This window comes from Vombatus ursinus, unplaced genomic scaffold, assembly GCF_900497805.2.
Source record: "Vombatus ursinus unplaced genomic scaffold, bare-nosed wombat genome assembly UNPS02014811.1, whole genome shotgun sequence".
NCBI classification, from domain to species: domain Eukaryota; kingdom Metazoa; phylum Chordata; class Mammalia; order Diprotodontia; family Vombatidae; genus Vombatus; species Vombatus ursinus.
The window spans coordinates 7183146-7209836 of record NW_020954589.1 but is presented as its reverse complement, the minus strand read 5'-3'; the positions used below and the strand labels follow the sequence as shown (position 1 = coordinate 7209836).

Genomic DNA, 26691 nt, shown 5'->3' with positions numbered 1-26691 from the left:
GCAGGCAATGGAGTATAAAAATCTATCCTGCTCTATAGGAAAATAGAGGGGGGACGGGATAAGAGAAGAGGGGGAGTGATAGAAGGGAGGGCAAACTGGGGGAAGAGGTATTCAGAATGCATGCTGTCTTGGGGTAGGGGGAGGAGAGAGATGGGGAGAAAATTTGGAACTCAAGATCTTGTGGAAGTGAACGTTGAAAACTAAAAATAAATTAATTAATCAATCTTAAAATTTGAAGTAAAAAGGAACAAATGGATATGGGGTAGGAGGGAGAAGAAGGGTTCAGATCCCAATCTCATTAGGAAACAGATGCATTATAAACTCCTCTGTTTAACTCTGCTTTTCCCATAACCTTAAGGAGAAAGAATTGGAGGAAAGGGAAAAATGAAAAGGGGAAGCCTAACCTTCCCCTAAGACTCCATCCTCTGCTTAGGCTAGTATGTATTCTTTCTGTACCCTCTCCCTTTTTCAGTCCCTCACTTCTTCACTCTGCCTTTTCTCCTTCTTCTCTGTCTCTGCTCTAAGAAGTCCTAGGGGCTTTCAGATAGGTTCTGTGTCTTTTTTCTCTGACTTCTCCCTGAATTCTTGGTAATAGCCATAGGGAAAAGAAGCCTCTAGCCCAAAGGGCAGGGGACTAGAAATGTAAAGTGGGAAGAGTAAAGATTAATTTAATCTTAAAAGATTTGTTGAGTATCTACAGTGTTCAGATCCCTAAATTAAACATTTGGAGGATGAAGGGAATGGGACACAACTGAAATAGGTGAAATCTCTATCCTCAGAGAACTTATAAAATAAGAACATTTACAAAGTAATAGATTAAGTACAAAATAGTACAGAGTCATGAGAGCTGAAGAGACACAGACTAAGGCAGAGAGCAGGTACAGTTAGGATTGAGAGGTAATGTGGCAAAAGTCAGAGAATTCCGGACTTGCAGTACAGATCTCAGCTCCTATACTTATGAGCAACAGTTTCAGTAAAATGATAATGCCTGTACCATCTACCTTATAGAGTTACTGCACCTTTAAGATTTGGAATGTTTTGAAGGTTGATTTTTTTTTTCTGTTGTTGTTGTTCAGACCTATGATTGACATAGGGAGTTCTAGGTGGTGGAACTACACACATATGCATAACTAATGAAGATCTGCATTTTCTCTGCCTCATCTTATTTTAGAATTGCCTGGGGTCACTGAACATTAACTTGGTCAGACCACAGAGCTAATGGGTGGCAGATGTAGGACAAGAGCCCTAGTTTTCCTGGTTCCAAGGCCAGCTCATCATCTCCTATCTCCTACTGTCCCTAAGTTTACTACTAAGTAAATGTAAATTGTTACTGTACTTGGGGTGGGAGTGGGGTTCCCTCACAAAGAGGGCCCTAGAAAGCCACCCTAGGTTAGGGGAACTTTGTGTGTTAGCCCCCAGAAAGCTATAGCTCACAAATGCCAACCAATGTGCTTATTAAGTCACTGTGCTCTTAAGCCATTCACTGTGCTCTTAAGCCAACCAGAAGAAAAAGGAGTTCAAAACAAAAAATACTTAAATCTCAGTAAAATGTAGGATATAAAAGACAAAAGGTCCTTTACAGTCAATAAACATTTATTAAAGTCTACAAATACATAAAGAAACATAGTACCTGCCCTCAAGGCACTTATAATCTAATGAGGGAAGTCAAAATAAAAGGAAGCTGAAAAGTGAGGGCAGGTACCCAAAGAAGGGGCATGGTACAGAAGTCAGTGAGAAAAGTCCCAAAGTAGGGCAGCCAGGCTAGAAATGAGATTTCTGAACTGAGCTTTCTCCTTAAATGGAAGTTTGAAGCTCATGGCCCCACTGCTCTGCTAGAGGTAGCTAGGTGGTGCCAGGGATAGAGCACTAACCATGGAATCACGGAAGACCTGAGTTCAACTCTGACCTCAACCACTCACTAGCAGCAGTCATTCAATCTCTACTTCAGTTTCCTCAACTGTACAATAGAGCTAATAACAGCACCTACCTCCTCAAGTCATTACTGCAAAGATCACCTGAGGTAATATTTGTAAAGTGCCTGGAAATAATAGGTGACTAATAAATGCTCGTTTCCTTTTTCTGCTGGTGTTCAGCTAAGTCTTAAGAGGCTGTCTCTGGGTTCTCTGCTGCCATCTGGTGGATTCCAGGTGACCAAGCAGCCTCTTGTATTGGGCCTTTTCTTCCTTTTTTTTAAAAACTTGTTTGCAATTGATTTCATCAATTCAGTCACTCCAATTAAGTGAAGCATGACTCGTGGTATTTACTGGTACAGTCTACTGGGAGGATAATACTGTATTTTGTCAGAATACAAAGAAGCATGTGGGCTTGTTGACTGGGCACTAATTTACATTTTACCTTGACTGCTTAGCTACTGCTGCCATCAATTGTTCATCACATTAGACCTAGGACCTCTGGACTTTTTGAACTGAGGGACAGAAGAAACCCATTTAGAGGATATTTACTCTTAAGTGGTGAGAAAGACCAATTAAGTCCCCCAAACCTTAATTTACTGTTTCAGCTAAAATTTGGTTTCTTCTTCATCTGGAGAAGATTTACTTACTCCTTAACTCTACGGTTACAAGGGCCATCTAAGAACCGTGGCTAGCAAGAGAAGCCTTGAAGCATTTTAAAGTCTATATTTTGAATTCTTTTCCACCTGATTTGGAGTTCCTTAGTCTATCTTTTTATCTAAGATATGATCTCAAATTCCATTTAACTCCTTTCATATCCCTGAGTTGCTCACCAGAGACCCCACCAAATAATCCTAGAAACTCTGCTACAATGGAACTGAATAAAGCTGGGGTGGTAAACATCCTGTCAGCTCCTTCCCCCTTCCTCCAGACCCCCACTATGCCTCTGGTTGCTATTTCAGTTAACTCAGAGCAAGACTGAAAAGGGTCAAATGAAGCTTAGGAAACTAGTAATTTTTGCCCTACTTATTACCAGCTACCCAAATTCCCTACACCATTGTCAAGATAAGCTTACTGAAGGAGAGAAGTTGAGTCAGAATGATCTCTCATTTCTACAACTTTTTTAATGCCACTAATGTACACACGAGAGCATTCTTAATGTAGGCATGAGAAAAGAACAAGAAGACTTAACTTTTTTTAAAATAATATTTTATTTTCCCCCAATTACATGTTAAAACACTTTTTAACATTTTCTTTTAAAGTTTTGAGTTCCAAATTCTATCCATCCCTCGCCTGCTCCCTCCCTGAAGCGGTAAGCAATCAGATGTAGGTTAGACATGTACAATCACGTAAAACATCCAAGGAGACTTTCACAAACAAGTTTTTACAACAGACCTTATCTTTATAGTTACACCATTGACTGAAAGGAGTAGAGAATGCCAGATCTCATCATACTTATTGTTTATTGATTACAAAAAAAGCATTTCATTTGGTAGAACAAAATGCTGCCTTAAATGCATCTCCCACACACGTGTCGAAATCATACAAGATTTCTTGAAAAACATAACCACAGATAACTTTGACTCTCTGCTTATTAATATCAAGTAAGGCATACAACAGGGAGACATTTACCCCTAGAGATGTCCACTTGCCACTACCTTGGAGTATATTCATCCTACAGAACATAAATGTTGAGATTCTCCGATTTGCAAACAGTGCTATGCGGATATCATCAAGCCTTGTAGAGTTTCCTCAGTGAGATCCATAATCACTCCAAAAAGTAGTCCATTATTAGACACTGCAAAGAGCTGGGCAAAAATTAAACAGTAGAAACAGATCAGGCTAGAATGCCTTTGGGAATCTGGCCTAATATATTTCTATCACAAATTCAGACATCACATCTTTACAAATGAAAAAGCATTAAACATTTTCTACACACCAGGTACTTTGCATCAGAGATATCAATGTGGAGATTTTTCTCCAAAACAGTTTTTTTCAATTCTAGTTCCACTAATTTTGTTCATGCAAAATCATTTTAGTTAAATATTATAATTGTCTATTCTATCTTTTGTTATCTCTCCTGTCCTTTATTTAGTTATAAATTCTCTCCTCAAATCATAGATCTGAAAGGTATTCCTTTCCATTCTTCTCTAGCAGGATTTTTTTTTTTAATGTGTTCATTTTATTAAAGTCACTTATCCACTTAGAGCTCATTTTGGTTTATGGAATATGTAAGTGAAATTTCTGCCAACCTGCTTTTCAATATTGCCAGCAGTTCTTATCAAATAGGTAGTTTTCCCCCTGTGGTTTGTATTCTTGGGTTTACCGAACACTGGGTTACTCTGTTTGCTTTTGGGTCTTGCTTATCTAGTCTGTTCCTCTGACATTTTTTCTATTTTTAAAATAGCACGAAAGAATTTTGATGATCTCTGATGTATGATATAATTTTAAGTCTCATAGTGCTAAGATTCCCTTTATTCTTTTTTTTTGTTATTTTCATTGAGATTCATAACAATTCCTTCAAATAAATTTTGTAATGATTTTTTTCAAGTTCTATAAAGTAACCCCTTGGTAGGTTGATTGGCATGGCAGTAAAACTAAATTTCCTTTAAGCCATATCATCATTCATATTTTATATGGTCAGCCATATCATATATCTCTCTACCCAAAAAGGGATTAATCTGTTCATACCCTTCAAATCAGCAATACTACTAATAGGCATATACTCCCAAAGAGATCAAAGAAAGAAGGAAAAGATCCATAGGTACCGAAAAAAAATTATAGAAGCACTTTCAATTGCAACAAAGAACTGAAAACAGTAGGTCATCAATTGGGAAGAGGCTAAACAAATTATGGTATATGAACAGAACAGAATATTATTGTGCAAGGGAAAAATTACAAAAAAGGATAGATTCCAAAAAACCTGGTTCAGCTCAGATAAACTATTCTGGAGTGAAGGAAATAGAATCATAGAAACTTTTTATGTAATGATCACAACATCATAAAAGGAAAACAACTTTGAAAGACTGAATAACTCACATCAATGTGTACCCAGTATAAGCTCTTAAGTTCCTCGTTCCAATTCCCTTCTTCACATTCGAGTCTCTCAGAGTAAGAATATACCTCGCCCTCAGGATTCTAAGGATGCCTCTGAAGGGTCAAGAATAACTTTCTCTAATTGGAGCCCCCACTGGTGTGCTTTCACCAAAGCTATAAACTGAGGATAATTTTGGTCAACTAACCTTAAGTAGCTTTTAGAAAAGTGGTACAGTAAGAACAATTGTTATAAAACACCACTCCTCCTCACAAAAATCTGTGATTCACTGTCCCATGAGTACATATAGAGTCCAGGGGAAAGTAACGTCAACCTTAGAGAGTATATGGGGTGAAGAGGTAACTCACAACTCCAGATTACTGGAAGTACTTTTCTTTTATTCATGGGGGTACTCAAACAATTTCCCGTGGGCCCAATATAATTTCTTTGCTGGGATCTTTGTGGAGCTATGAATCCATATCCAGACTGTCTTTGGCTTTCAATGGACACTGCCATCAGCTAAACTGGATATGCCACTCGGGAACATATGAGAAAATGAAAAAGTATAAACATATATATGTATGTGTATATATATATATATATATATATGTATATACATGTGTGCTTATATATATACTTGTAAAGTAATTTTGGGGGCAGGGTGAGGAAACACTAACAAATGAGGGAGATCAGTAAAGGCCTTTTATAAGGTGCTGGTTCTTCAGAAGATACTTGAAGGCAGCTAGGAGATTCATGAGGCAAAGGTGAAGAGGAAGAGACTCCTGAGTCCAGGGAATGAAAAGAGGAAACCAGCAACCTACCTATTTCTAACAAAACTTGTGCTGGATTCTATTAGTAACATACAGAAAGGCAGATGATTTTTGTGGGCTTATTTTATTTCCTACTACTTTACACATGTAAAGGTTAGGCTTTTCCTGATAGCATTCAATTGTTCAGTCATTTTTCAGTCGTGTCTGACTCTCCGTGACCCCATTTGGGGTTTTCTTGGCAAAGATACTGGCGTGGTTTGCCATTTCCTTCTCCAGCTCATTTTACAGATGAGGAAAGTGAGGCAAACAGGATTAAGTGACTTGCCCAGGGTCACACAGCTAGTAAGTATCTGAGGCTGGATTTGAACTCAGGAGGATGAGTCTTCCTGACTCCAGGCTCAGCATTCCAAACACTACCACCTAAGTGCCCTAATTACATGAAAACATCTCTATTGAACCAATTAATCAAAAGCTTTAGACTGAGTATGAAAAATCCTTGATAAGTTTAGAGGTCCTTAAATGCCATTGGATGAAACGGATTTTTTTAGGAAGTATATTTGAATGGATTGAGGTTACTTGGTCAGACGTTTGTGGGGTTTGTGTAACACTAGCAAGCTAATTTGGAATTGGGCAGTGGAGCCTCTGGCACCTTACTGGTAGAAACTGATTCAGCTAAGCTCCTTCAGAGGAGCCACTTGGAGAGGAAGAGAATGCTTTTCTCATTGAATTCTGAGATTTTCTAGGTAAACCACCATGTTGCTGCAAATAGAAATAATTTCACTTCCTCTTTGCCTACACTTACTCCCTCAATCTCTTCTATTTTTTGAAAATTGTTATAGCTAGCATTTCTACCACTATATCAAAGTGGAAGTAATATCTTTGAGAAATTGAAGGGTGCTTTCACCCCAAGCTTCTCCCTAAAACAAAGGCCCCTATTGTTAGCGATAATATTTTTTCATTATATGGCTGTGAGTAATGGAATTCCACCATAGTAACGGGTGTTTCTGTATCAGTAAAGATTATGGAAGTTCCCACAGAAGGAGACTGAAAATAAATGACACAGCTGGAAGCGGTATGGTGCTCCTAGCATGCAAAGAAGCCATGCCAGAGAATGAAAAGGGCACGATAATTAGTCACTAGCCTCCAGGGTTGGCTGCTTTCTTCCCTGCTTCTTCTGCCCTTCAGATACAGGGGCAGTTTAACCCTGTGGGCAAACGGCAGCTGATTTTTGAGAGTTAGAATTCCCAACCGCGACATATATCACTCTTTATGTCTAAATCATGAACCCATTTTGACCTTATCTCGGTATAGTTGTGAGTTATTGATTTACATCTAGTTTCTGCCAAACTGCTTTCCAGTTTCCCTAGCAATTTTTGTCAAAAAGTGATTTCTTGTCTCAAAATCTTGAATCTTTGGGTTTGTCAAACACTAGATTACTATGTTCATTTGCTACTGTGTATTAGGTACCTAATCTATTCAACTGATCTATGACAGTATTTCTTAGTCTATACCAGATTGTTTTGATGATTATCACTTTGCAATACAGTTGACATCTCATACTGCCCCTATTACCTCTAGGATCAAATGTGAAATACTCTGTTAAGGCCCATATTTTTGTACATATAGGTCCTTTTCCTTTTTTTTTTTTTAATCTTTTTAGGACACAGATCTAGTATTGTTATTACTGGGTCAAAGGGTATACACAGTTTTATAGCCTTTGGGCATGAAGGAGTGTTTAGCCTTCCCTTCTGGCTGCGTTCAATACAATGTGGCCGTAGTATGTTGAAAATTCAAATTCTGAGAGTATAAGGGTTTGTGACTGTAGAAAGGAGAGTTCAGAGGCAGCACAGAAGCAATTGTTCAGACAGCTAGGTGCAATAGACTAGGAGTTAGGAAGATCTGAATTCAAATCTAACTGCTGACTCTTACTTACCTTGGCAAGTCACTTAACCTCCCTGTGCCTCAGTTTTCTTATGTATAAAATGGGGATAATAATAGCACCTACTTCACATAATTGTTGTGAAGATCAAATGAAATCATCCATAATGTGCTTTGCTAACTTTAAAGTATATCTGCAGTTAATATACTGCTGTTAATTTAAAGTATATATACAGTTAATAAACTGCTGATTTCATACTTTTTCTAAAATTTTGAGCAGTGTTCCACAGCATCCCCTTGCTAGGTTCTGAACAGACAATATGGGTTTAAATTCTTCAGAACTACCTTAAAGAGTATAATATATGCCTAATCAGTTGGTGAATGGCCCAGGCATTTGCAGGTGGAGAACACTGGTGGCCAGAGGGAATATTACAACCTACCAATTTGTCAGAGAGGAGCTAAAGTGGTTTCTAGGCTGGAAGTCTGAGAGTGCTGCCTGGTGGACAACTTAACCTATTAAGGAAAGCACTCTGGTGATTTGGATAGCTGCCACTACTGTTGTACCCCAAATGTCACATGCATATCATGTCATAATCTCTGAAGAAATGAAGTTGAGAAATACCTAAAGGGTAAAGCAAATGGCTCACAGTGAATGTAATCAAAACACATGAGGAATTACATAGAAGCAACAGCATAAAGGACGTCACCTCAAAAATGTATGCTTAGAGTGGCAGCTAGATAGCGCAGTGAATAGAGCACCGGCCCTGAAGTCAGGAGGACCTGAGTTCAAATTCGACCTCAGACCAAACACTTGACACTTACTAGCTGTGTGACCTTGGGCAAGTCACTTAACCCCTATTACCTAAAATAAGAAACAGAACATTGTACACAGCAACAGCAACATTGTATGATGATCAACTGTGAGTAGCTTAGCTATTTTCAGCAATACAATGATCCAAGACAATTCCAAAGGATTTGTGCGAAAAATGCTATCCACCTCCAGAGAAAGGACTGATAATAGTCTGAATGCAGGTTGAAGTATTGCAATTTCTTTTTTAAACTTTATTATTTTTGGTTTTTTAGTCTGTATTTTCTTTTGCCACATGGCTAATATGGAAATATTTTATATGACTACACATGTATATGTCAAATTGCTTGCCTTCTCAAGGAGGAAGGAGTGAGGGAGAGAGAGAATTTGGAACTCAAAATTTTTAAAAATGAATGTTAATTTTTGTTTACATGTGATTGATAAAAAATAAAAGTGAAAAATAAAATAAAAATAGAGATTATAGGGAGCCACTGGAGTTGATTGAATAAAGAGGTGATGTGGCCAAACTTACACTTTAGGAAGATTAGTTTGATAGCTAAGTAAAAAATAGACTGGAGTAAGGAGAGATGTGAGGTAGGGAAACCAACCAGCAGGTTATTTCTGTAGTCCAGTTATGTGGTGATGAGGGCCTAAACCAGGGTGGTAGCAGTGTCAGAGGATTGAAAGTGTCATATACAAGAGATATTACAAAGGTATAAATGACAGGATTTGGCAACTGATTGGATATGGGGGGTAAGAAAGAATAGTTGAGGATGACTCCTAGGTTTTGAGACTAGGTGACTGGGAGTATAGTGGTGCCCTGGGCAGTAAAAGGAAAGTTTGAAAAGGAAAAGGGTTTGGGGAAAAGATAATGAGTCCAGTTCGGACATGTAGAGTTTAAGAAGTCTACAGATTCAAGATATTCAATAGACAGTTGGAGATACAAAACAGGAGATCAAAGCCAGACAAATATATTTTAGAATTATTAGCACAGAGATGATAATTAAATCCTGGTTCTGCAAGTACTATTTTATCAATGCAGACAAATCCCTTATCTTCTCTGGGCCTCAGTTTCCTCATGTGTAATATGGAGTTGGACTAGATGGTTTATAATCAGTCAGTCAATCAGTTAACATTTATTAAACACTTACTATGTGCCAGGCACAATCTACTCTAAAAGCCTATGATAACATGACTAGATGATCAATTATCAGGGTTGGTATGTCCCCACTAGGGTGAAGATTAGGCCTTACTGAAGTAGGGCTGCAGACTGGAGGTGTGAAGACTTAAGCACAATGCTCCTCCTTGAATTAAGACCCTGGGCCTACACGAGAAAAGAATTAGGGGTCAGTCAGTCATCAAGCTAGCATTTATTCAGTGCCTACTATGTGCCAGGCACTGTGCTAAGTCCTGGGCTGAGTATGAGGGCCACGTCGGGGTGCAGAGGCTGGGAGCCATGATGGGGCAGACCTCTAATGGGGCTGCATACACGGCTAGGGGACTCAGGACTAGGAACAGGGGAGACCCAAAGGGCCCATGACCTCAGTTAGGTAAGGTGTCATTTCTTCCCTCATCCAGCTATACAATTATACCGAACATCTTCCAACTTTCGGGATTGATTTGTCGGCTCCTCCCCCTCTCCAGGCTTCCGGTCTAGTGTGATCGATGGCACTGGTCTAAGTTGCTCCCGGTTGCCAAGGAAATGACGTTAGCACACGATGATGTAACTACGGGATATTCGCTGGTCCTGGATTGGTTACCAGGAAGCCACTGGGCGAGCAACCAGGAGGGGGGAAAGCAACTGGCGATGTCAACAGTCCTCCTCTACATCCCTCCTAAAGGTGAGACCCCGGGGAAAGTCCTTGGCAGAGACCCTTGTTGCGTGGGGACGTCCAGCATCCCCAGTTCTCTCCCAGGCCGTATAGCCTTGACTTTTCCTGCGACTGCTGGCCCTTCCGACACGCCGTTGTGCGGATGAGCTACTGTCATCGTAGAGAATTCTGGGACTTGTAGTTCCGGGCTGTCCGAGGCTGGACTGGGAGGTGAAAGCCTGGTTATTTCAGAGAAGCAGGAGCTAGTACAAGCAGGAGAGTTTGACGAAGGATGCCCATGGCCCAGAAGGAGGCATAAGAGTGTATTCTGAATTCATTCATGACTCTGGTTCTCTTTTTAGGTGCAGATCTGAGGCCGAGCCCCTAAAGAGTACCCCTCAGTCTCTCAACCTGGAATCCCCACCCAAGATGGAGAGGATGAGCCAGGGCTCAGTGAAGTTGGCCTCAGGCGTTCTAATAGGAGAGAAGGACATCATTCAACAGCAGGAAGTTCAGCAGGGGCTTGACCACCCCAGAGAAGACAGACCCATGGGGCTGAATTCTGGAGCCTTGCCTGCTGAAGCCCGTTCTGCTGTGGCAGACTCAGACTCACAGATTCCTCAAACAGAGGATCCTCAAGCGTTTGACAGAGGTCCTGCTGGGATGAGAGGAGACCCTTTGGAGCCTTACCGATCCACCAATGAGATTGCTGAGCCACTCCAGTCTCCTATCCTCTGGCACTGCCCTGATGGGAGCTTTGTCAAGAGGATCACGGTTCAGGGCCAGGGCTTGGACAAACCCAAGGGGGGCTCCCAATGCCACGTTCTAGTATCTGGGCTTCCCCCTGGAGTGGGTCTGCCTGAAGGCTGGACAGAACTCACCGTGGGATCAGGGCCATGGAGAGACAGTCCCTGGGGAGAGGTTTTGGAGAAATGCCTGGAAACCATGTGTTCCGGTGAACAGGCAGAGCTCTTGCTCCCTGGTGGAGCTGAGCCCCCTGCCTTGATCACCCTGGCCTCCTTCACCCTGGGCAAGGACTCTTGGGAGTTGTCAGTCAGGGAAAAAGAAGAGCTGGCTTCAGAGGAGCGGGCTAGGGGCACAGAATTGTTCAGAGCTGGGAACCCTGAGGCAGCTGCAAGGTGCTATGGCCGAGCTCTTCGGCTGCTGCTGACTCTTCCCCCACCTGGCCCTCCAGACCAAACCATCCTTCATGCCAATCTAGCTGCCTGCCAGCTGCAGCTAGGGCAGCCTACCTTGGCAGCTCAGAGCTGTGACCGGGTACTAGAACGGGACCCACGACATGTGAAGGCATTGTACAGAAGGGGAGTGGCCCGGGCTGCCTTTGGGGAACTGGATGGAGCTGCTGCTGACCTACGGAAGGTGCTGGAGGCGGAACCAGGAAACCGGGCTGCCAGAGAGGAGTTGGGGAGGGTGGTGATCAGGGGCAGACAACAGGATGCAGGGCTGGCTCGGGGTCTCCGAAAGATGTTTGGTTAATTAAAAATTAGAACTTAAAAGAGAGAACAGAAATGATGTGATTTGTGGTCTGTGCTGTTAAGGAGAAGGCTTTGAAGTACATGGATTTACAGGAGAAAAGGCTTATTGGGTTTCACTTCATATCCCATTCTCCTGTTTGCTGGCCTGGAGAGATACTATTTCCTCCCTTCAGTTTCCATTCCTTCCCTTCATTCTGTGTTCTGGCCTCATTTTCCTCTGTTCACAATCTTGAGCCTATGATTGATCAGTTCAATATACTACTAACTTCTACTTGAATCATTGCCACTCCTGATTTGTTGCTTTCTAGCCCTGGGTTCATCTTATCACGCTTCTTGTCTACTCCTAGTCACATGTTCGATGCTGAGATTGAGCCTATGGCAAATTTATGTTATCTAATCTAATCTCACCTGAACCTTCATTGCTCTACCAAAATCCTTTATTTTCCCTTGATTGTTCATCATACTTCTTAGAGTGGCCATTTCACTATTTCTCAGGTTCCCTATTCTAGACCAACAGAAGTCTGACCATGCTATATGTAGCCTTGCTTAAAATATCTTCAGTTGCTCCCTAAACGGTCCCTAAGAGAAAGTACAAACTCCTTAGCTTGGCATTTAAATCCCTTCGAGAATCTGACTTCACTAACATTTCTAGACTTACTTTACATTTTTATATTACTCTCCTTGAACTCTATATTTCAACAAAACTGGCCTGTTAACTGGTTTGTGAACTCAACGTGCCTTCTCTTGCCTCTATCCCTTTACACAGGATGTCTGATTCTTATAACTGGAATGTATTCCCACTTTAGCTCTTAGAATAACTAACTCCATAGTAGGGATCAGTCTTAGGCACCATGTCCGACATAAAGCCTTTCCAGATTCTCTTTAGTCGTTAGTCCTCTCTCCCTCCTCAAACAATCGATCTTTTAGTTCTGTATCAGTGGACATGCAGTAATGCTATGTTTTTTGTTTTGTGTCAATATCCACAGACCCTTGCACATATATTCAAGAGAATCTGTAATCTCATTGATTTAGTAGCCCCCCTCCCACACACAGATCACACCCATCCATGCCTTCTCATCCTGAGTCACTCTTCATGTCCTCCCTTGTTTACCACAAGGGGTCCACAAAATGTGGTGGGGCCTTCTTTGATTTCTCTTAACATAGAGAAGATGCCAGTAGAATATTCAGACTGTTTATCTATATTATTATCCCTTGCCCTGGCCACATGACCAATCTACTTTTTTTTTAACTTACATATTTATTTACCTGATGACATCCTCTACTCCAGTTCTTTGAAGTTCTTGATTTGCTATAAGCTCTAGCTTTTTTACACTCAACATGCGTCTCTCCATTTCCCTTTGTGTAGGGCTCGTTTCAAAGGTTATAGACTATAAACTTATCCTTGCACATAGTAGGCCCTTGATAAGTATTTGTACAATTAAGTCAGATCACCACTAGCAATTCAGGAAGGGTCAAGATCAGACTGACTAGGGGTGATAGAAAGCCTAAGGACAGTAGAGGTGGGGAGAAAGCCCGAGGCAAGTAGAGGTGGGGTACACACAGAAGAAGCAATGTGGGGATAAGAATACGTAGGGGGAGACTGAGAGGATGTGATAGCCATCTTCAAGTATCTGAAGACCAGTCATGAGGAACAATAATTGGTTCCAGAGGGCAGAATTAAGGAGCAATAGGTGGAAGTTGTTGAGAGGTAGATTTTATTTCAACATAAGTAAACATTTTCAAAATTGGAGCTGTCCAAAAGTAGCCCATTGGCTGCTTTGGGAATTATTATAGAATTGAGTTAGAAGGCATCTCAGGTAGGAAAGTAAGGTCAGTCAACAAGCATTTAACGTGTGTCAGAGATTTCAATAAGCTCAGATACAAAGAAAGTCAAAAACAGTCCCTGTCTTTAAGAAGCTTACATCCTAATGCAGAGACATGCAAACATCAATGTACAAGCAGGGTTAATTAAAGATAATCTTATAAAGAGACACTGGCATTAATGGGCACCCAGAAAAGCTTCTTGCAGAAGGTATGATTTTAATTGAGACTTGAGGGAAGCCAGGTCACAGGTAGTGAATCCTTACATTGCTGATGGTCTGCAAGCCAAGCTTGTGGATTCTTATTTGATTCTAATTACAGATATGGGTTGTACTTCTTTGTCCTTTAAGGTCTCTTCCAACTCAGAATTTTTCGAAGATGAAAGAAGAGGAGGTGGAGGAGGAGGAGGAGAAGGAGAAGGAGAAGGAGGAGAGGAGGAGGAGAAGAAGAAGAAGAAGCAGAAGAAGAAGAAGAAGAAATAGTGCTTTAAAATTCGCAAAGTGGTTTACATGCTCTATGTCAGAGGAACCAAGAGGTCACATAAAAAAAGATAACTGAGGAGGAAATGGCCTCTGACACCTAAAAACTACAACCTCCACGAAGCCCACACCTGGGACACTTAGTAGTCAAGATCTCAGACCCCCATACCCCAAATCCCTTGCAGTTTCCTCCATGTTCTTTAAGGCTAAGGGATTTGGGGGGAAAATGACTACAATTCCCAAGATGCCCCAGGTATAATTCAAAATATTTGCTTCAATGAGGTTCTTAGCCGTGAGGGATGCTACACATGCGCGATGCCAGTTAGTCTTTCCTTCCTAATCATTTTTTTTTCTAATCCTCCTATTACCCCTGAGACCTAGAAGCTCTCTCCTATTGGCTCATCCACTAAGCATTGGAACATTTTATTGGCCAGATCGGCTTCCGGGGAGGAAAGGTTCATAATTGCATTATGATTGGTCTATATTGGGGAGGGGGTGGGGTTTCGAACCGGTTCCGGGTTGGGGGGGGTGGGGGGAAAATGGCGGCGGAACTGCTACTGCTCAGCGAAATCGCCGATCCGGCTCGTTTCTTTGCCGACAACCTGCTCAGCGCTGAGGACTGGGGTCCGCGGGGAAGGGGCTCGGGAGGTGGAGGAGGATACGGCGTGCTGTTTCCATGAGGGGTTTTGAGGAGGGGACAAGGGGCTAGTATGAGGAATGCCTTTAAGGAATCTACCATCTACGGGAACCTGGGTAGGGCGTGGTTTCTGGGCTGAACTATCTAGGAGCGGAGACAGGTGGGCTTTTTTCCCCCTGCGGGTTGTCCTCCTTGTGGGATGCCAGTAGTGGAAACCGTTGAACTGTTCCACTGTACTTCTTTTCACGTGAAACGGGTGAGGAACCCCCTCCCCCTCTCTCTGTGGGGAAGGTGCAGGGGGCTAGAGAGAGTCGGGGATTGTACCACTTTTATGAGGAGGGGTTGAGCCCTTTGGATTATACCATGATGGGAGTACGGGTGGGGTACGGTGTGGAGGATACCACCGAGACTGGATGGGGGTAATTGCTGTCATATCCACCCTTGCAGACCGCACCCTCTATAATTGCCTTGATGAAGTGACTGAGGAGCAAGCTCAGCTCTTCAAATGTCTGGAACAAGATGTCCCGGTAAATTTAAGAGCCACAAAATGTCACAGCTGGAAGGGACCTTAGGAGTCTGGTCCAGCCTCCTTGTTTTATGGATGGGAAACTGACGCCAAGGGAGGGGAAGTAACTTGCCCAAGGTCATCACCCTTATCCCCCAGTAACACCTCTGGGAGCTTACAGTTGCAGTCCTGGGGCAGATCTCATCTTGCTGGGGATTCTTCCTTTCTCATGCCTCTTCCTGTCATCTCTCACACAGTTCGATAGCGGCTCCCTGGACATGGGCATGGACATCACCTACCCTGAGCCCCCATGGGACCCACTGCCCATCTTCCCAGGTGAAGGATACCTTGTGCTTCATCTTCCTTTTCCTTACCCTGTTTAATTACTTGTGTTCCACCTCTTCCCAAATTTCTGAATCTGCTTTCCAGCTACTTCCACATCCCATTTCTTCCCAAGACATCATCTTTTGGGGAGGTACCATATCTTGCCCCTACCCATTTTCTAGAAACCCTTATGTTTTCCTCCATTTCTTCAGATACCTCTTTATACCCCTTACCCTGAGGCTTCCAAGATCATTCCTTTAAAGGCTCCACCTTCTCCCCTCTACTTTTCCATCCTCCCAAAAACTTTTAGCTCTCCTTTTAGACATTTCTATCTTACTCACCACCTTCCCACACACCCCTCACTTCCAGACTTACAGGTGAAGTCAGAACCTTCTTCCCCTTGCTCCTCCTCTTCTCTCAGCTCCGAGTCATCACTTCTCTCCACGGAGCCCCTTGGCCAGGTGAGAGTTTCATTTCCCTTCTACTCTGGATGGCAAAGTCTTCTTAGTTTCATTCACACATTATTTGTGTGCTATTCGTCTTTAGTATGAGAGCCTTGTTTCCTACATCTTCTTCCATCTGATTTACTCTGTCTTTCCTTCCACTTCCTGCAGGCCTCTGTGGGAGAAGAGGTACTTGGTGTGAAGATAGAATCTCCTAGCCCTGCACACTGCCTCTTGGGGAATGTTCTGAAACCTTCATTTGGAGCTATCCAGATTAGTGTGGGCCTCACCCCAGATGACCCCTCAGGTAGTCACTGGTTTTTCTTCCCCTTCTCTAGGCACCCATTGTGTGATGACAAGGAAGAAGTAGGGGATGGCAGACAACTGGAAAAGAGACCATCAGGGAGGGGAGATTAAGGTCTAGGGCTATGTCTGAGAAAACAAGACCAGAGAGATGTAGATGTCCTATCCCTGTTCTCCCTTCCCCAATCCATATTCCAAACATTCAACCAGGTAATGAATCTCATCTTACTTTGCATTCCTTCAGCCTTTACAGAATCTATTTGTGTACTATTTTGCAAATGTTCTTAAGTGATCTATATTGTCTCCCTTATGATTGATTATTCAAAAAGTATTAATGGAGGGCTTAATATGTGCCTTGCACTGTGGAAAGTGCAAGCTGTCCCTCCTTGCCTTCAAAGAACTTACAGTCTTTAAGGAAATGTCAAAATAGAACAATTATTAAGTGCTTATTAAGTGCCAAGCTATCTGCTAGATTCTGGGGATACAAATACAAGCAAACAAGACAGTTGTTGCCCACAAGAAGCTTATATTTTAGGGAAGATGAAACAAAAAGGGGATCTGGAAAATGGTAGGGAATATGGCATGGTATGACATTGATGTCTGGGCAAAAACCAACTTAGAGGTTAATGGGGATGAGGTAAAGTGATGGCCTAAGTAATGGTACATGACTAGGATAGGCAAGGAAGAAAATACACTGAAGTAATACTACACAGGATCTTATGATTCAGTGGCGGATTCAGAGGATCCGAGGATAGGTACAGTGCTGTAGGAAGGAAGCCCCTTATTGCAAGTGCAGTTGCTAGGGAAATTGTCATTGGAGGAGGTAGAATTTAGTCTGGATCCCGAAAAACTGGGAGAATTTGGAGTAGATAGAGAGGAAAGAGTAGGGTATTCTAGTTAGGGAAAGCAGTATCACCAAAGGAGTAGGGGTTTGAATGGACACAATGTGTTCTTGGAACAATGAGGCATTAGCCTGGCTTGGAATGTAGGGTTTGGATTGGTAAGTAGCAGAAGATAAAGTTGAGTGAGTAGGTTGTGGCCTTAAAAATGTTCATTGAATTGAACTGAATTGTGAAGGGCCTAGATTGGCAGGATGAGATAACATATGTAAAAGTGTTGTATAGCCATAAAGTACTACGTAAATACAGGCTGTTGTTATTATTTTATCCTGTGGGTGGTGGGAAACAGTGGAAAGATTTTGATCAGAGAAGAACCTGATAAAAGCAGTGTATGAGGAAGATTATGGTAGTAGTGGTAGAGTACTGAGTAGATTTTATTTTAAGAGTTGCGGGGGTGGGGTGAGGGGAAAGGACAAGAGGCTAAAGGCAAGAAGACCACTTAGGTTATTACAGGATTCCAGGTGATGAAGACCTGAATTAGAAATTACCGTGATGAGAATGGAAAAGGGTAGCTATATGATATTTTGAATTGTCTCTCACTCACCCTACATATCCAATCAAGTGCTAAATCTTATCTTTTCTATTTTCACAATATCTTGTATGTACCCTTCCTTCTCTCTACTCACATAGCCATTACTCTAGTAGAGGCTCTTATCACTTCACACCTTGACTATTGAAATGATTGCAAGTCTCAGCCCACTCCAATCCATCTTCTACACAGCCACCAAAGTAATTTTCCTGAAGTGTAGGTCCAACCACACCACCCATCCCCCCCAAACCTCTTTTTTCCCACCTTGCAGATACACAGACCAAGACAGAACCCATTTCATCTTCTTCCCCTCTTAGCTCGGAGGCCTCATTGCTCTCCACAGAATCCCCCAGTAAGGTAAGCCTCACTTCTTACTTTCTCCCCACCCAGTTTACTACCTCCACCCTGGGTATAAGAATTTCTTCCCTACTCCTTTCCCTTCCCTTTACACCCGACGTTCTGTGCTTTCTCTGCAGCCTCTTGTGGAAGAGGAAGTGTTAGGAGTAAAGACAGAATCACCAGCCCCTCAACTCTGCCTTCTAGGGGATGTCCTGACTTCCCCATTTGGATCAGTTCAAATTAATGTGGGTCCAACCCCTGATGCTCCCTCAGGTAATGTCTGTCCTACCTCCTGAATTTCCCGGTTTAAGTGCCTTCTTGATAACTCTTCTTTTTGTCCCTTCCCTAGGAAAGGCCCCACCCCATCGGAAGCCACCACTGCAACCGAAGCCTGTTATGGTGACAAATGTCCCCCTGCCTCCCCGAAATTCACCTCCCAGCACCACAGTCTTGTTGCAGCCCCTAGGCCAACCTCCACCAGGTATGGAAGAAGAGAGCCAGGGCTGAATCCAGGAAGGCCACCACTTCTTGAACCCCTGAACTAGGAATGCTCAGAATAAACTACAGGCTGTCTACCTTACTGTACTCTTTCTATTCTCTCTCTCCGCTCAGTCCCATCTGGGCCTTCCGTAGTCCTTTTCCAGGGCCCTGTTCAAGTACAACCACCTGTGGGGGAGGGGCCAGCTCCCCCCACCCCCCGATTGGAGAGGAAGAGCATTGTTCCAGCTCCCATGCCTGGGACTGCATGTCCTCCAGAGGTGGATGTAAGTATTAGGGAGGAGTGAGGGTGGCAGATTAGGGAGAAAATCTATTGTAAGAAAATGAAGTTGAAAAATTTGGAGATGAGACATAGGACAAGGAAGAGAGAGGAGGAAAAAACCAGGAGGGCAGTGGGAGAATAGGGCCAGAAAAGATGGAGACCTGGCCTAGGAATGCAGGGTCTGGGAGGCAAGGCTGTCAGGGAGTGGAGGGCACATGCTGGGCAGTGGTTCTTTTTTTTTAAATTTTTAATTAATTTATTTTGAATTATCGACAATCACTTCCATAAGCTTTTGAGTTTCAAATTTTTCTCTACCTCCCTCCCCAAGACGGCGCACAATTTGATATAGGCTATACATTTATATTCCTATTAAACATATTTTCACATTAGTGATGTTGTAGGTAAGAATTAGAACCAATAAGAGGAACCACCAGAAAAAGGAAACAGAACACAACAGAGGAAAAAAAATAACATAGTGTGCTTCCATTTGCATTCAAACTCCATAGTTCGTTCTTCTTTGTGGATAGCATTTACCATCATGAGGCCTTTGGAAATGTCTTAGATCTTTGTATTGCTGAGAAAGGTTATTAGTCATCACCTAACATGGCTATCACTGTGTGTAACCTTCTCCTGGCTCTGCTCACTTCACTCAGCATCAGTCCATACAAGTCTTTCCAGGTTTTTCTGAAGTCAGCCTGCTCATCATTTCTTATAGCACAATAGTATTCCATTACATTCATATACCACAACTTGTTCAGCCCTTCCCCAATTGATGGGCATTCTCTCAATTTGCAATTCTTTGCCACCACATGGGCAGTGGTTCTGAGGAAGAAGAGAGACGGGCCAAAAAAGAAAGACCTTTATTACAGCAGGGTTGAGCTTTGTAACTTGAGAAGTGGAGTCAGAAGAGAAATTCCCTATACTTACTGTAGAGAAAGAAAAGCTAGAGATGCAGTAAGAATTTTTCTTACTGGGAGTTGTTGTTCAGTTGTTTTCAGTCATGTCCAACTCTTTGTGACTCCATTTGAGGTTTTCTTGGCAAAGATACTGGAGGGGTTTGCCATTTCCTTCTCCAGCTTATTTTACAGATGAGGAAACTGAGGCAAACAGGATTAAGTGACTTGCCCAAGGTCACACAGTAAGGTTGGAGGCTGTATTTGAATTGAGGAGAGGAGTCTTCCTGACTCGGGCCCAGCACTCTGTCTACCGAGCCAGAGCAAGGGGAAGTTAGGGGAATAACTCTTCCCTCAATGAGGTCAGGAGAGGGAAGAGAGACTCCCTCCAGTGGCCAGGGTAGGGAAGCCAGAAAGCAAGTCAGTCAGAGGTCTTGGGAAGGTCTGCTCTTTGGACTTGGGAGCAGGACTGGAGGTCTCTGAGAAGGCAATGTCCCTGACTTTTTCACTCTCAACACACACATCCAGGCAAAGCTGCTGAAGCGTCAGCAGCGGATGATCAAGAACCGTGAATCAGCCTGCCAGTCCCGGCGGAAGAAGAAGGAATATCTGCAAGGGCTGGAGGCCCGGCTCCAAGTGGTCCTTGCAGACAACCAGCAGCTCCGCCGTGAGAATGCAGCTCTCCGAAGACGGCTGGAGGGGCTGCTGGCGGAGGTGAGGGCCCTGGGGCCCAGGGGAGCCTGGCAACCCAGAGGAGCCTCAGGGTGACTTACTCTGCCCCCTTTATCTTCTGCCCTTCTAGAACAGTGAACTAAAGTTTGGGTCTGGGAATAGGAAGGTCGTCTGTGTCATGGTCTTCCTCCTCTTCATCGCCTTCAACTTTGGGCCTGTGAGGTAAGGGCCCCATTTCCCCCTCACTTTGTGTTCTGTACACTTGAGCAAGGTGAAACAGGACTAAGCCTTCCCATTTCCCTTGCCTTGGTATAGAGCCCATCCTGTGGAGGACTTGGAGGCTTCTTTTGGCTGCCTTTTCATTTACCTTTCACATCCTCAGGAAACTCCAGGGGCTCCCTTTTGCCTCTAAAATTTCACATAAACTCCTCAGTTTGGCATTCAAAGCCCTTCACAGCTGGGGTTCCACTGGCCTTTCCCATTTCACTATTTCCCTTTATCTGCCCTGCTCCTCCCTCCCTCAACCAAATGGACTTACTTTCTGATCACATATGTCATGCGTCATCTTTCACCTCCATGCCTTTCTAGTCATTCCCCCTTTACCCCTCCCCATTCCCAGGTCAATTGTTCCCTCTTATCCCTGAAACTACTTTGTATATATTTTACATTGATTTATCTGTAGATAAATTTCCCCACACAATGTAAGTTCCCTGAGGGCAGAGATTGATTTCCTTTTTGTCTTTTTTCATCTTTAGCATGTGACATAGTTGCCTAACATAATAAGTGCTTAATGATTGTTTTCTGAATTTAATTAAATAAATAGGAGTATCAGGCATAATTGTTGATTCCTTTTTGCCCATGCTCATGATAGTGTCCATCTTCTGTCCTTTACAAGTTTAATGATATAGGTCATAATGGTTCTCAGATCTGCTATAACAAGGGATAGATATAGAACAAGAGGGATTGAGAGGTCAGTGGGGTATTGGATCCTTTCCCAAGAAGGCTTGGATTCTAATCTGGGCTGTTACTTCCTAGTTTTGTGATTGTGGCCAATTCATTTAACTTCTGTGACTCTCAGTCTTATCATATGTCAAATATGGATAATAATACTTACTGTCCTTACTCCACAGGCTTTCTGTAAGGAAAGCACTTAGTATATCTTCAGGTACTATATAAATGTGTGTTATCTTTATCATTATCATTACTATTACTTTCTTATCTTCCGTAGCATCAACGAATCACCTCCAGCTCCAGCCTCATCTCCGATGGCCAAGGAAGAGTCTTGGCCCCAGAGGCACCTCCTAGAGTTCTCAGAGCAAGGGGTAGTTCCTGGGGAGGACACCCAGGGGACACCAGTGGACCACAAGGAATCACAGCCCAGGCCCCCTGGCCAGTCACATTTCAAGTAAGATGAGAGCAAGACACTTCTCACTGGCGTGCCTGGAAAACGCTCCTCCCTCACCTCCGCATCTTCAGTCTCTACTTTTTTTTCCCGGCTCAGTTTAAGTACCATCTTCTGCACGAAACTTTTCCTGACCCCTCTTCTCCTCTCCCATTAGTGCTTTCCCTGAAAATTTGCCTTGTATTCATTTCATATATTCTTATGTATGTGTATGTCACTCTCAGATGAATGTGAGCTCTTTGAAGGCAGGGACTTTTATTTTTGTCTTTGTGTTCCCGTTATCTGGCACAGGGGTATGTCTTGATGCTTAGTGTTTGTTGATTGAAGCTCTGTCAGCTGAGTGAGGATGCAAACCATCTTGCCCAAAGCTACTCATCTCTTCTTGAGTATTAGTCTTGCCACCTTCTGCCTCTCTCCTTCTCCTAATTCCAGAAGCCTCTGATCCCCCATCTCTCTTGTTGGAGGTAGGATCATGACAGGCTCTCAGCTGTGCACCCCTTCCCTGCTCTGCTCCAGGAATCTGACAAGCTTTCCCAAGGGAGCCAAGGAACTGTTGCTGAGAGACTTAGACCAGTTCTTCCTCTCCTCTGACTGTCGTCACTTCAACCGCACTGAGTCTCTCCGGTGAGGGAGATTTTTTGTAGGGGAGCAGAGGCCCTCTTGGAGTGTTCTCTTCATCTTTTTCCCCCGGCCCAGATTGACGATAGGCTCCCCTGTTCAGAGAGAGATCATGTGCCCATCCCCATCATTCCCAGATCTAAGTTCTTCATTGGCCCTTTTCAAAAGTTGACCCTCTGTTCTAGGCTTCTTTACTCTGTAGCCTTGACTTTGCACATGCATGTGTGCGTGTGCGTGTGTGTGTGTGTGTGTGTGTGTGTGTGTGTGTGTTGATTTTTTTGTGGGGGGAGTGATGGGGAGGTGGCATGCTGGAGTGGGATAATCTCTCAAGGACTCTTATTCCAAGGGAGGACCAGGGGGGTGGTGTTCAATCTGTCCCCTGGCTTATTCCTCCTAGGCTTGCAGATGAACTTAGTGGCTGGGTCCAGCGACACCAGAGTGGAAGAAAGAAGAGTCCTCAGCCTCGGAAGGTCAGGGAAAAACAGGTAGGAGATGGATGTGTTGATGGAAGTTTTAATGGGCCAAGCAGCAGTGGTTTAGAAAACCAGGTGGGGAGGGTCTAGGGATCTTGGAGGGCGGAAGGGAGCAGGAGAGATGGGAGTAGAATCTGAATGATGAGAGAACTCTGGGTGGGTAGGAATACCAGATGTAGTATGGAAAAGTTCTGGGAATTTGAATTGGAGACAGGGACTCTTGAGTGTGGGCAGGCAGTAGCAACTTTGAGGGGCTGCCTTGGGGCTGCTGCTGTCCCTCTGCCCATCCCTGTATCCTTAGATTCCTTTTTTTGCAGAAGTCTCACCAATGGAAGAAACCACCTCCAGCCTGGTCAGTCCCTCCTCGGCCCTCTGACCCCCCTGAAAGGTGAGTGGGGGCTGCTGTGTGTCTGCCCTTTCCACTAAGGGAAGGCCCTTGCATCCTCTCAGATGGAATTTGAATATTGTGTTGGGCTGTCGTTTCTGTCATTCCCAGTCCTCTCTCCACCCTCACCAGGGACTCTGTGAGCCAGCTGCAGCTGTATCACCACCCCAGGCGTCCACAGCCAGAGTTCCTAGATGCCATTGACCGTCGGGAAGACACATTCTACGTCGTCTCCTTCCGAAGGGTGAGTGTCTCAGCCCTGCTGTGGCCAGTATTGACAAGTGGAGGAGGGAGCAGGACCAGGGTAAGAGTGCTGAGTTCGGAGCACACTGCTTCGGATGACCTCATACTCCACCTGCATTGTCACATTCAGGTTTCTGCATTCATTCCACTGGTCTGACGGGGCCTCTGGGGAGAGGGGCAGGGAGTGAAGGGAGGCAGATGAGGGCAGGAGCAGACAGGACACCCCAGCCCTGGCCTGTTCCTTTCTCATTTGCTCTGCACATAGTAGACGTTTAGCGAATGGCTATGTATGATTATGGTTCTCTAGGATCATCTGTTGCTCCCAGCAATCAGCCACAACAAGACTTCTCGCCCGAAGATGTCTTTGGTGATGCCAGCCATGGCCCCCAATGGTAATTCTTCTTTCCTCTAGAGGAGAAAACTGAGTGGGAATGGACTTCAAAATCAGAGGGCCTAATGGATTAGTTTGTCAAGTGTGAGGGGAAAATGGGCAACAGAAGTGTTGGGCAGACATGAGATTCTAAGGGGAAAGCAGGTAGTGTCTGGGGGAAAGAACAGAGCAGGATAATGACTTAGGGGGACAGCAGGAGCCTGGGTCCGAGAGTACCAGAAGCATCACTCACCTCTTTTTTCCCTTGTCTTCCTCGTAAAACCTTTGTGACTCAGTACATGTACCTTCTCCTGTTTTGTCCCATTTCTCTCTCCACACATGCTTGTCCTGTTGCCTGCTTTTTTCCTCTTTCTCATTCTTGTTTGTTCCCTCCATTATTTGAATTCCGATCACTGAGTGCCTAACCTTCTCCCTCCCTCCTCCCACAGAGACCCTGTCAGGCCGGGGCAGTACAGGGGACTATGAGGTGATGATGCAGATCGAATGTGAGGTCATGGACACCAGGGTCATCCACATCAAGAGTTCCACAGTGCCCCCCTCCCTTCGAAAGCAACCTCCCCCTCCTCCTGGCAATGCTTCAGGCAGCCCCTTGCCTCCTCCAGCACCCAGCTCTTCTAGGCAAGCTCCTCACCAGCCCTTCTACCTCGATCACCCTTAACAGCTCTAGCTTGCACTGACTTAAAGCTGAGAATGTGGTGGGGTGTACCCTCCGTTTCTCTAATCCAGGGCTTGGCATGAATAAGGCACTTATTTGGGGGTGGGACTGTCCCCTCTACCTAGTTCCCTTTTTTGTACAGAAGATTCAGCTCTTCTCCAGTCCCCCAGTCCCTACTTCCTTTGAGGGAGGGATATTGGGTAAGCTCCATTTTTTGTGGGCTCCTGCACATGCCCCTTATTCTGCTATTTCTCCGGTGTTGGGTATGGGGAGGGGTGGGGGGAAAGCTAGTCCCCAGGTGGGACCAAAATTTTTACATTTTGTGGGGAGGTTATTGGGGAAAAAAGGGGAGAGGGGGTAATTGGGAGGCGATTGAAGTTTGTGTGTTCTCTTTTTTTATTATTAAATAAATGGCTAGGAGGGAGTGGAGGAATAGTGCTTTCCTTTTTGGGTTTTCATTTGGGCTTTAGGGGAAAAGTGTATTCCAAGGGTTATATTAATAACCAGAGAGAAAACAGAAAGACAGCTGGATCTGGGGTGGGGTGGGTGTATCATCACAGACCTAATGTCATCACCTACCCCCTTCATTCCTCCCCCCTGCTGTGGGCTATGTCTAGCCTCTAACACAGGGTGTGGGGAGAGGAAAAGAGGGTGTCCTTAGAACTGACAAACTGATGGATACACAGCCCTGGACTGTTTGTATAAACAGGATAGAATGGGGACTTCCTCACCCCTTGGGACCAGCAGTCATTGGGTCCCTACACTGTGACAGGTCCTGCCTGTCCTATAGTCACCAACCTCCCACAGTCACCTTGGCCTTTCTGCCTAGACAAACAATTAAAAACAGGCCAGAGAGATCTATGCCTGGGAAGGAGGGGCCGCTATAGGGTGGTGGGTAAGATTCAAAGTAGGGTGGGGTAGACTTGTACTTCAACTCAGATTTGGAACCTCAGGAGTAGGGTGGGGGGAAGACCTGAATTGAGTGGTACAAAATACATTGTCAGCCCTGATTTAGTCGGGGGAGGTTTAGGGGGGATAAAGGGGAACTTTGGTGGGGGGGGGGTCTTTACTCAATTGTTCCTGTGAACCACCCCTGGGACATGACCCTGCTGATTTATCCTAGGTCAGAAAGAGCCTGTAGGCTGGGTTGGGCTGGAAGCCCATAGGACTGGACATGGGCCACCCCGGGACTGGAGCCCAGGTCTACAGGGGAGGGACAGGACCTCACGTGTCCAACCAGACCCTGCCTCTGCGTCACCCCCCCCACACACACAAAATACATGTTTGGGGTGAAAACAGATTGGGTAACCATGGCAACCTGGAACAGGGGCTCCCAGGAACTAGACCTTTTTTCCCTCAGAAAGGCCTCTCTGGCTTCTCACCCCTTTTCCCATAGTCCCCTTGCCCTTTTCCTTCCAAACACTTTCTCTCTTGTATTCCTTTTCCCTTTCTCCTTCTTTTACTTCCCTCTCTTTAGGCTCTACATTGTTCCTTTCTTTCCCTAAACCCATTTCCTTTCTTCCTGTCCCCTTACCCAGCCATTAGTACCAGATACCCAGTTGATGACAGACTGGAGATGGCCTTGGAAAGGAGTGGTCGGGGTTGGGTTCTTGTGGAGAGAAAAGCTGTGGGGGAGGGAGAGGGGCACTTTGGGGGTGCACAAAAGTGTGGAGGGTATTAGTGTTAACCACGATGAACACACAACTTTGTTAATTTTCTTCCTATTCCCATCACTTTCTGGGGCAGGGCCCTACCAGGTCTCTTCCCCTCTCAGGCTAGGTGAAGCAGTAATGCACACGCCCTCACCTCCTTTCCCTCATTCCATCTGATCCTCTCCCTTGTTTAGTTCCCTCACCCCACATTCATTGCCTGCTGTGGTGCTGTCTCTCCTTCCAGCCCTCCTGCTTTTTCTTCTTTTTAGTCCCTATCACTTGATAAGTTCATACCTTCCCTGCTTTTTCTTGATATTCTGATTTCCCTCTCCCTCCCATCCTGCATTTTCCTCAGTCAGTGTCTCCCTCTCCCTTCCTTTTGGTATCTGTTTCCTGTATTTTTCCTACTAGTTTTCCTCTCTGCCTCTACCCTTTTCCCCCCTAAATTTTTTTTCTCTCAGTGGATCGTCTTTCACCCTGTCCATTCTTTGTCCTCTCTCCCCTGTTCTTCCCTGGTTCTTTTCCTTCACTTTTGTTCCCTCCCGCTCCCCCAACCCACCC

General features: G+C 44.3%; 2 protein-coding genes across 9 annotated transcripts; both read left to right on the top strand.

Moving 5' to 3' along the window:
• The first annotated feature begins 9604 nt into the window (after positions 1 to 9604).
• Positions 9605 to 11766, top strand: FKBPL (FKBP prolyl isomerase like). Its single transcript, XM_027876416.1, has 2 exons — positions 9605 to 10241; positions 10574 to 11766. The coding sequence occupies exon 2, from the start codon at positions 10641 to 10643 to the stop codon at positions 11706 to 11708; it is 1068 nt and encodes a 355-aa protein (XP_027732217.1). The 5' UTR covers positions 9605 to 10241; positions 10574 to 10640; the 3' UTR covers positions 11709 to 11766.
• Positions 11767 to 14531: 2765 nt separating this feature from the next.
• Positions 14532 to 24791, top strand: ATF6B (activating transcription factor 6 beta). Of its 8 annotated transcripts, none has more exons than XM_027876408.1 (18): positions 14532 to 14631; positions 15092 to 15171; positions 15407 to 15485; positions 15843 to 15934; positions 16088 to 16223; positions 17919 to 18004; positions 18124 to 18259; positions 18336 to 18467; positions 18599 to 18750; positions 20168 to 20353; positions 20442 to 20533; positions 21540 to 21716; positions 22182 to 22337; positions 22729 to 22816; positions 23122 to 23192; positions 23301 to 23433; positions 23740 to 23824; positions 24252 to 24790. In XM_027876408.1, exons 1-18 carry the CDS (start codon positions 14547 to 14549, stop codon positions 24479 to 24481), a joined length of 2196 nt encoding a protein of 731 aa, XP_027732209.1. In that variant the 5' UTR covers positions 14532 to 14546; the 3' UTR covers positions 24482 to 24790. The 8 variants fall into 8 exon arrangements, with proteins under 8 accessions (XP_027732209.1, XP_027732211.1, XP_027732210.1 ...); XM_027876410.1 differs by having other exon boundaries at positions 22230 to 22337; positions 24252 to 24789; XM_027876409.1 differs by having other exon boundaries at positions 23322 to 23433; positions 24252 to 24788.
• Positions 24792 to 26691: the final 1900 nt, after the last annotated feature.

What these genes read in the sequence shown, in the direction of transcription:
- FKBPL (XM_027876416.1), top strand. Translation starts at nt 10,641, where the DNA reads ATGGAGAGGATGAGCCAGGGCTCAGTGAAGTTGGCCTCAGGCGTTCTA.
- ATF6B (XM_027876408.1), top strand. Translation starts at nt 14,547, where the DNA reads ATGGCGGCGGAACTGCTACTGCTCAGCGAAATCGCCGATCCGGCTCGT. An exon ending in GTCTGGAACAAGATGTCCCG is followed by an intron (nt 15,172 to 15,406) that starts GTAAATTTAAGA and finishes TCTCTCACACAG; the next exon opens with TTCGATAGCGGCTCCCTGGA. An exon ending in TTCAACTTTGGGCCTGTGAG is followed by an intron (nt 20,534 to 21,539) that starts GTAAGGGCCCCA and finishes TATCTTCCGTAG; the next exon opens with CATCAACGAATCACCTCCAG.